At 38.3% G+C, this 10,516-nt stretch overlaps 2 protein-coding genes across 2 annotated transcripts; both read right to left on the bottom strand.

The window, feature by feature from the left end:
• Positions 1-583: 583 nt before the first annotated feature.
• LOC142978300 (uncharacterized) lies at positions 584-1,486 on the bottom strand. Its single transcript, XM_076122676.1, has 2 exons — positions 1,342-1,486; positions 584-870 (listed from the first exon to the last, which is right to left on the bottom strand). Exons 1-2 carry the CDS (start codon positions 1,351-1,353, stop codon positions 676-678), a joined length of 207 nt encoding a protein of 68 aa, XP_075978791.1. The 5' UTR covers positions 1,354-1,486; the 3' UTR covers positions 584-675.
• Positions 1,487-5,671: 4,185 nt separating this feature from the next.
• LOC142978299 (uncharacterized) lies at positions 5,672-6,227 on the bottom strand. The gene is made up of 2 exons (XM_076122675.1): positions 6,162-6,227; positions 5,672-6,022 (listed from the first exon to the last, which is right to left on the bottom strand). The coding sequence occupies exons 1-2, from the start codon at positions 6,171-6,173 to the stop codon at positions 5,726-5,728; spliced, it is 309 nt and encodes a 102-aa protein (XP_075978790.1). The 5' UTR covers positions 6,174-6,227; the 3' UTR covers positions 5,672-5,725.
• Positions 6,228-10,516: the final 4,289 nt, after the last annotated feature.

The raw sequence follows: 10,516 nt of genomic DNA, 5'->3' as shown, positions 1-10,516 counted from the left end.
TTACAGATTTACTATTCAATGCCATTATGTTGTACAATTTATATAAATACAATGCATACGTGGACTTGTGAAAGTAAAATTCACGATTTATGACTTCTCTGGTGGCGACGTGCACTAATTATATTTGTTACGTAAAATGCATAGTCATTATGACTAATGATAGTGTTTAAATAAAGCTTGTACCAATGTTCGTGCTGATTATTGGTCTGCTTTGATGATGAAGTCATGATCAATCTTCAATCGTTATAGCGAACATTTTATTTTGTCATTTATCGCGGGTAAATACTTTTAATTGAATTGTATGGTGTTTTCTATTTCTATGGCTTCTGACTTAATAAATATACATAATAGCTTGATTCTTTACTACTATCGACTACCGACAACCGACCTGTCATCGATAAATGTTGTATGAAAATCTAATCAGCGCCTCTGACGGGCGTTGTAGGAAATATTTTGGCAGTACATTTTAAGTGTCAAAATTTTGGTAGTCGGGAGTACCGACTGTACAGAATCGCGCTACGGTTAACAAATAAAATTATTGCGGTTTAAACTGACAGTCGTATGATTAAAATAAAACAACAAATGTGGCTGATGACTGTATTTATATTAATTAAAAGCTACATAACAACTGGAATGCTGCATTTTTGGTTATAAATAATCATTTTTCGGGTCGTTTTATAGGTAGTAAGAGTATGGGGAGGCATAAGTGTAAGCAGAGTAGTAGGGCGAATACGCGCTGTAGGCTGAGTAGGCGACGGGAGCGGTGTACGCGGCTGCTACCGGCGCGGTGTATGCCGCAGCCACAGGGGCAGCGTAGCTCACTACCAAAGGCTTCGCTGAGGCGAAAGCCAGGAGAGCGACGAAGATCAACTGCAAATAAAAAGAGGATCAAGTATTATGTCAGTGAAAATAGGTCCATTGCTAAACATGGGCATAAACAACAAAATTTCACATTATGTCCTGCATGGGCAGCTCTCATCCAACTGAATTGTAGAGGTTAATATCTGTATTTGATTAATTTTGCTCAAAAGAAGGAGTGTTAATTCGTGATTGATTTTTTAGTATAGTATTTTTTAATGCTATCCAAAAAACTTCAAATGCTATACAAAAAACTTCAATTAAGAAATTAATAAATCTTTGCTTATAACATTATTTCTAAATTAATCGTAGGAAATAATAAATCATGCTACGGTTTCAAGCGAAACGTAAATAACTTAGTAACGAAGCTTTTTTAAGTTATAAAGCCATTTATTACATTCAATTTGTGACGGCTTGACAGATATTTGATAAGTGTGACTTTTAATGGTTCAATAAAATGAATGAATCAATAAAAATACTTACGTATTTGAACATGTTGATTGTTTAGCTAAGTTCCACGAGTACTGAGTAATGGTGTGACATCCCAGCTAATTTATAAGGATTCAATGATGACCTCCATTGTGTTGGCATCAGTTCGGCGCCTGCGCACCTTGGCAAGACGTGCGCGATCGGGACCCATACGCGACTTGAATAATTTCGACTGCACTTTGAATTAGAATGTACAGGTTGTTACAAATTCTATATTCTATTAATTGCTGTTAATGGGCTTTGGCTTTGGCTTTACGAGTATTTGTTCTGAGCCTGGATGTTAATTTATCTATATAAGTATGTATTTAGAAGTATACAATTATGTTTATCAGTTGTCTGGTTACCATAGTACAAGCTTAGTTTGGACTCTGCTTAGTTTGGAATCAGATGACCGTGTGTGAGTTGTCCAAAAATATTTATTTATTTATTATTTTAAATATAATTTTCACCCTATTAAAGGCATGACAGAGTAAAAACTAACACAAATGAGTCTGATAATATTGCCAACTTACCATATGGGCGAGAATACATTTAAATCAAAACAATACTTTAAGCTATTGATTAAAACGTTAGATAACTCGTTATAAATAACTTTAATGCATGTCTACAAAAATATACGAATAAGACGTTGAAAAATTAAATCGATTATTAATTGCACTGTATATTAAAATTCGCTTATAGTTTATCGACTAAAAGAACTAGAGTATATTTTTTGCACAATCGATTAACTCATCGTAGCCTTAAGGCTATTATAGATTTAGCGATAAAGCTATGCAGTAATTGGACAATAATAACAAGTCGAATATAATATAGGTGTTTAGTTCATGTATAGTATAATTGATAGCTTGTGTTTTTATATAAAGATCTAGTTCGTTTTTTGTATTAATAAAAATGAAGATATTGCTAACGAAAGAGTAGGTATGTTGTTATAGCTTTCAAGAATAGTCTTTTTGTACTCTTCTTTCTTAGGTTATTTATACTACTGTTATTTTATATAAATGTTCTATTAAAAAGTCTCCACAACTAAATGTGATTATTACTATTGCGATATTTGCTTAGCCACTAACCTCGTAGTATGTTAGCCTTCAAAACCACAATACGGATAACAAAAATGTTTAAGATCCCTTAAACTTAACAAAATAATTAAAGACGCTGACATTAGGCTTTAGATTAAATTGTTTTATTTTTATTTATTTCTTTATATCAGGCAACTGAGGCCCATAGTAATACAATAAACTAAATACAAATTAAAAAAGACGAATACGTACAAAATATTTTAGATGACCCGTAATCCAGGTGTCGCCTGATGCGTGGTGTCGGGTAGCCGTCTAATATCGACTCATTTGGACCTTCAAGTTCATTTACGGTAAGCCGTGCAAAAGAATGCATGTCAAACAAACTCGCACATAAAAAATACATCAGCCTGTATTTTGGCAGTAGCGTCTTTGCGGTCGAGCGGTCTAATCAAGGCGTAAGGATCTCGCGTCATACGGTCATACCTGTAGAACATTCTATTCACTGTACGTAAAGTACTCACACGCAACTCATAGCGAGTAGCGACATTCATTCGACCGGTGGGCGACATACTCGTTTAGCGATCAAGGCCGCGGTTAATACTAGCCCAACTTGGTACAGCCTTGAACTTCATTTTATTACGATTATCTTTTAATACAGGTGGTGCATTTTTTATGAGCAGGACATAATACGATGTGACGTTAATCGGTTCTTTTGAAGGATTATCTTTATTGCTCATTGTAGTACGTACAACTATTCACCCTGAAGACTATTTTAGTTGTCATTGTAACCTTTCGACTATTTTGAGCTAGTGAGTATTTCAAATGGGGTCTATTCTGTCCATAAGGATAAGAAACAGGAGGCAGGGTGCCGATTCTGTATTGATCGTTCTTGTCCATTATCCATGTTCTCTCGATCAATAAATCAAATCATGTAATATTATTCATTTCGGTCAAATACTTTTATTTACCGCCATATCAGCCTGCCGAATCAGATACGATGGCATATGGAACATAAGGTTCGATCGCGAGAATTTTGTTTGAACAACTAATTTTCTGATCTTAGTCTTTTATGAAAATTTATATTTGATGTAAGATGTAAGCTCACCAAAGTAACGTACGCGTTTAACTCCCACGTACTTTCTCTATTCTATAGGAGTTTTCCTACATCATAGCTTAAGCGTCGCCGACATTATTGTCTCTTCATCAAAGTGTCTTGTGATAAATTACAATCAACCAACGCAACTAAAAATTAAATAGATAAAATTTACTACTATAGTCCAACAACTTCGTAGAGAGCCTTATATGCCTGGCGGAGGTATACATAATTTAGAATTTAGAACATCAGTAACCTGCAGCTCGATTCTCTACCACAACGACTACCGACAACCAGCTAGCTATCGAGAAATTTTGCACCAAAATCTGATTAGTAACTCTAGCGGGCTCCGTAGGAACTATTTTAGCAGTAAATTTTAGATGTCAAACTCTCGATACCCGGCAGTACAGACTGTAGAGAATTGCGCAACTGTAGACTTATGCAGCCTACAGTGACTTATTGATACAGCTTCTTTTTTTTCTAAATACATAGAATTATTTGTTGTAATTTAAACAGATCGGGCGTGTCAAGGCTTTCTACTAAGATGTCAGCCTACAGTTTTTGCTTCAAAGTAGTTTATAAATGGATGGTGATTAAAGATAATTACTTTTCACTGCTAAAACTAGTCTTGAATGTGTTCAAAGCCGAACACTTTTGTTCTAATTGTAAAAACCCAATGAGTCAAAGTGAGACATGTCTAAATACTTACATAATATGGTTCAAAGTCATTGACACCAATATTGCTGACATAATCGTACGGTGATTAAAAATCACAAAGGAGTTTTATTTATAGCGACAGTGACGTGGTTTTGCTTAGACTTCCTCTGGTAATTACTATGTACAAATTAGTTGTTAATAGAAAATCTATACTCTATACTAATATTATAAAGCTGAAGAGTTTGTTTGTTTGTTTGAACGCGCTAATCTCAGGAACTACTGGTCCGATTTGACCACGGAAGGTTATAGGCTATATATCATCACGCTACGACACATAGGAGCAGAGTACATTGAATAATGTTACAAAAACGGGTAAAATTTTGACCTATTCTCTCTTATGTGACGCAAGCGAAGTTGCGCGGGTCAGCTAGTATATTATATTTCACATGATAAATCAAATAATACTAAATAATATTACGCAGAGACAGTAATAAAACTGAAAAGCTGTAGAGATTTTCTCGAAATTTACTTCAATTAGGATTTGATAAATATTGTATTCGATTTATCAAATAAACACAAAGTAATTAGTAGTACAAGATAGTATTTCGTAGCACAATAGTAATTTAAGATTTACAAAGGGTTCAGATTTTCATAGCTTTCCTTAAGCAAACTTAGATAGCTAAAGAATTGGAGAATCAAGGACAAGTTTACATAAAATAACTTAAATATTAAATTTCAATTAGTATAACTTAATGTATTCAAAATTTGGATAATATGGGTTGGTACTAAATAACACAAATTCTGAATTTTCTTTGTGATAAACCTGTAACTCCTTACATCACCTAAATTCCTGGTCCATTCAGTGTCGCGCCGAAACATTTGTTTTTAGTCTTCATTGTATAAGCTTCGTTAATAGGTCCATTCATTATACATACAGAAATAATCGCAGCGTCACAATGAGGTGCTTCAGTGAGTTCATTGAGTCAGTTCAGAGGGGCATTGTGACGTCATTGTGAACACCGGCACAATCGACACCCTTTAAACAACCCTCGTATGATGTAACATATATTCTATTGATATCATACAATGATATTGTTCACCGTTACCTGTTACTTCACAATGCGTATTAAATACTCGTTTGTTCTACTCTATTTTCAAGTGTTGAAGTACTTTCCCTAACCGTTATGACATGTTTAAATTGTGTAAGTTGTGTACGAAGTGAATAAAATGGTTTAAGAATTTATAGACACCATTTCATTTAAAGTGAACTCCTTCATGAAATCCAGTTACCAAACCCCAGTTTTCTTGATGTCGAAGCAAGGACAATCCGAAGAAATTGTCCATTAGTATAAAGAGGCTAACTATTGAGTGAGCGGAACTTAACGGTAGAACAGCTGAATTGAACCCTAACAGTTAACACACAAAGGTTTAATTCAGTTCATTACGATCACTAAACACTACAGTTCCACATTCGCATCATAATACTTCTTTTTGGTTCTAGAGGTATTTTTGCCACCGTCATAATTAACCGCAGATATTGTTAAAAAAAAACATCATATTATATTAGGTAGTCATGTCTATTTGTGGGTTCGCAGTCTTAAAATAACACAGTTTACTTCAAGAGCGCAACGGGAGCTTTGTAAGCCGCAGCGACGAGAGGAGCGGAGTACGCGGCAGCAACGGGAGCGGTGTAAGCAGCGGCCACGGGAGCTGTATAAGCTGCAGTGTATGCGGCGGCGACGGGAGCTGTGTAAGCCGCAGCGTAAGGGGCAGCGTAAGGAGCAGCGTATGTCAGGGGCGCGGTGTAAGCCGCTGCCACGGGAGCTGTGTACGCCAAGGGAGCGGGGTAAGCCACAGAGTGGATACCGGGCTTAGCGGCCGCGATGGCGAAGAAGGCAGCAAAGATCACCTGTTGAAAATAAATTATTGATTATAGAAAATATTGTTTCAGTAATTTATGTTATTAGTTATTGAATTATTTCACTGTGCAAGGACCACGACGAATGAATTGATTATAATCAGTTTAAAGTGAGTAAATTTTTATTTACCAGCTTGAACATTTTGATTAGATTTGTTTGTTTGTCTTGTTGGAGACGAGATAAGTGAATGATACAATTGAACTACGCCCTCCAGTTTAAATAGTCGAGTGCGTACGAAAGAAATTTCAAGACATTACGAGGGTTTGCTAACGCACATACTCGCGTCATGTGCAACGTTGCTCCGAATTCAAGATAAACATCAAAAACGAACTCATGCAAAAGTGAACCAAGCAAATTCAGATTTTCTTATAGACAACTACTTCTTTCATTTTATGATAATTTAGAATAGCTGCAAATTACTCCTAAATACTTATACCATATTTCAAAAAAATGCCTCTAGAATTCCTTTAAAGAGTGTTAATGCATACAAAAGATATTTTTTCTATTGTTTTCTTGGTTCTATTGTGTTTAATGCGGTTATATCAGCATTCAAGATGCGCGAGTTTGGTTGCGTCAGAGGTCAGTGCGCGCGTGCCTGCGCTTACAAGTTACAATGCTGTATCTAGTTGCGACAAATCTGGAGGTCAATGTGCCTATTTAAATTGGACGACTTATACTGATTACTCATGCATCTACCTTTTTGACCAACCTAGTACTAAAGTTGTTCAACTCATTTCAACCTTTGACATGCTTAACGACTGTTATTTTAATTAATAAAAATGGAATGAGAACAGACTGTTACCGTACTCTTCGAAGCAAGGAGATGCTCAGTTCAAATACCACAAAACGGTCACCCATAAGGGTTGCTTAACCCACAGATTGCTTACCGACTGATGAGCGTGACTGGCTATGAGCGGCTACTATTCTGAAATCTAGTAGTTTTGTGAACGGTTACGGTGATTAGAAATGTTTCACTTTCAATTGTTAATGCATTTCGCACTTTCCCATCAAGTGAGAGTTCTGTTTTTAGTTTTATTTGGTTTGGCAAGGTGCGTTGCGTGCTGCAGACAAAAGCTGTTTTGATGGCCATAGAATGATTGACGAATGAATACTTTACAGGCCAAAAATTCTTCTGTAAACAATTTTTTGTGTACACATGTTTCTTTTCAGGAAACTGAGATATATTTTATTATAAAAATAAATTAAATTTAACCCATTACTGTCCCACTGCTGGGCAAGGGTCTCCTCCCGTAATGAGGGAGGGGTTAGGCCTTGAGTCCACCACGCTGGCCAAATGCGGGTTGGGGACTTTGCATGCCCTCAATAAATGTATTAAACAAATTTTAGGCATGCAAGGTTTCCTCACGATGTTTTCCTTCACCGTTGGAGCCTGTAACAATTATTTCTAATACACACATAACTTCGAAAAGTCATTGGTGTGTTGCCTTGGGTTCGAACCTGCAACCACTTGCGTGGGAGGTGTCAACTTATACCACTCGGCTATCACTGCTTATTTTATTATGCTTATTTTTTTTTCATTTGACTAATCTGGACCGATACCTAATACGACATCTTATTATCACATCATATCACGGTTTTCATAACCCAGTGTAAGCTTAGTAGCATGACTAACACCGAAATGTCATCATTTATTTAGTTAGCCTAATACATAGGTTCTACCAAATGAAACATGCTACCAAAAATCTAGGCTTCTATGTTATTCGAACAGAAATTGGAAAATCTTAAAATATTTTTTATCGATACGGGAATCGAACCCAAAACCTATTTATCGGCAATCACATACGTTATGGTTATGCACACGTTTAGCCATCAAAGAGAGAATAATACATTCATGCTTTTTTGTTGCTTTTACCCCAAGCTTTTCCTTTGATTTTTAAAAACAATATTATTATTGTATTTTACATTTATTTCATGACCTTTTTTTTTTTTTTTTTTTTTTCGTCAGGTAAACCAATCGGGGTCGCTGTAAAGGTCGACCCACCGGCTAGGTCCCCGCCGCACTGGGACTGCGCAAACGGGGTATGTGGTCCGCGCTAGAGCCCACTAAAAACCTGACGAGTGTCCAACCGCTTCCGCAAAGACGTGCGCCGGGATAACCGCAATAAGCTAGTACCGCAAGACGCACGCCATGCGCGGCTCGCCCCCTGTAGGGGGGCCCTACCTTGGGTGATGCCGCCTGGGTGGATAGTGACGGCATGAAACACCATAGACGATGGACGTGACACCACCCGCCCATCACCTATCTTGGGAACCTCACCTCTCCTGTGGGCGGCGGAAGTCCCGATTCCGTCACCCGGAGGTTCCACTTAAGGAGGAAGGCGGCGCAGATGCGCCACCCGCCTGCGCCCGACGCGGCGTCGGCGGTTTGGGTCAGCGAGGGGATCGAGCTCCCTGACCCGCTCCGCTTCCTCCTTGCGCTTGATCACCTCCTCACAGAAGGTGACCATGGCGCTCCATGCCTCGCCACTGTCGACCATGGCCCGGCACACGGTCGAGAGCGACAAATCGGCTCCGATGGCGTCAACAAGCGTCGCGCGCGGCTCCGACCACGCCGAGCACACGGCGAGTGTGTGTTCCGCCGTGTCCTCGGCACAGCCGCAATGATGGCAAGCCATCGTCGACTCCCTGCCGATCCGGCACAGGTATCTCCCGAAGCAACCGTGCCCGGAGAGGACCTGCGTCAGCCGGAAGGTCATCGACCCGTGTCGCCTGTTGACCCATCGATCCAGGACCGGTCGGATAGCGCCGATGGTCAAAACACCGGCGCTTGGCTCTACCAACCGCTCGGACCACTGCCGGAGGATCTCGTCGCGGCACTCACGCCGCGCGAGTGCCCCCGTTGGTAGTAATCCGGTCCCCGTGTTCCTCTCTGCTCTCGCCTGACGGTAACGTTCCGCCAAGGCACGAGCCTCGAGGTCCCATGGGGGAGTCCCGGCGAGGACACATGCCGCTCCAAAGCTGACGGTCACGTATCCCCGTATGGCCCTGTTCGCCATCACTCGTTGCGGTCTCTATTTATTTCATGACCTAGGATCTGTTATTTCAGAACTAGAAGATGGATTATGGAACATAGAAGATGGCTTAAATGAAATAATTTCTCTGTCTTTTTTACATAAGTTTACAAAAAATTCGATACACTTTTTAATAAGATGTAACATTTAAAGAATAACATCTACGTGGTCGACTGTAAATAAAAGTTGTAATGACCGAGTTGCAAGTTTTGTCTTTGTTTCTTACTTACTTATTTACTTTAATAAATCCAAAACTCTACTGAAATTAGTTTCAAAACAAACTTTATGTAATAATTCATTTTTATTCTACACATAAATAAACATTATTTGTCTTATTTATTTTTGTCATAGTTCAAAGTCATTTGACGACTTATTCTAGTGAACCAATAAGCAGGTGTTGTTTTGACTGGAATAAATCTTGAAACTAGTTGACTAGGTCTTTCAGAAAAATGTCTTTGACTACAAAAAAAAAACTGATTTTTGAAACATTATTACAGGTTTTTTACATTTGTTTTTATCTAGTAATCAACATTGCATTTTATTAAATAAATTAAAGTTAAACACTTTCAGATATTGTCAAACGTTTTAGAGCCATACAAATGTACGTATAATTCAGTACTGTACCTATATGTAGACGGGTTATAGTTTTATATAATTAAAAAGACTTTGGATAATAATTTCCGTGAGGTAATCCAACTGAGAATACTTAATGCGATATTATTGAAGTTTGGCGTTGCACGGAACCGTACTCGCCATGTATAGTCCATTGAAATGTTACATGAGTTTTACATTTGTTAGAGGACGCAATTTTATTTTTGGAACATGTAGGGGGGGTCAATAGAAGCTTAACTTGAAGTTTGTGGGTTCGCCACTCTTGTCCCCCGGCCGCCATCTTGGAAAAGGGGGTGGAAACACTTTTTTCGCTATATCTCGGAAACTATGCGTCTTACAATAAAATTGTAAAAGCATAATTTGTAGCAAATTATTTTACCTACATATATATTTCATAACTTTTTGCCCTAAATTAACAATTAAAGAAGTTATAAGCAAAAGTGATTATTTTTTTTATAAAATTTTTCTATATATATAAATCAACTTAGTCTTTTTTCCAAACTATGTTGAAGTCGGCTTCCAGTCTAACCACATGCAGCTGAATACCAGTGTTTTACATGGAGCGACTGCCTATCTGACCTCCACAACCCAGTTACCTAGTATATAACACGATACCCTTCAGTAAGACTGGTTGTCAGACATTCAAGCTTCTGACTGCTGTCAACAACTGTCAAAGATCTTCGAAAATGACAGCCGGGACCCACAATTTAACGTGCTTTCCGCAACACGGAGCAACTCGATATCTGTACATTGGTCACCCATCTACAGAACCACCTCGGCAAGCGTGGCTTAACCTCAGAGATCGATCCGCGCGGCTGTCGTCAAAAAAACTTATAGAGC

Source organism: Anticarsia gemmatalis, chromosome 14, assembly GCF_050436995.1.
Source record: "Anticarsia gemmatalis isolate Benzon Research Colony breed Stoneville strain chromosome 14, ilAntGemm2 primary, whole genome shotgun sequence".
In the NCBI taxonomy this organism is placed as follows: domain Eukaryota; kingdom Metazoa; phylum Arthropoda; class Insecta; order Lepidoptera; family Erebidae; genus Anticarsia; species Anticarsia gemmatalis.
This window is presented reverse-complemented; position numbering and strand designations above follow the sequence as displayed.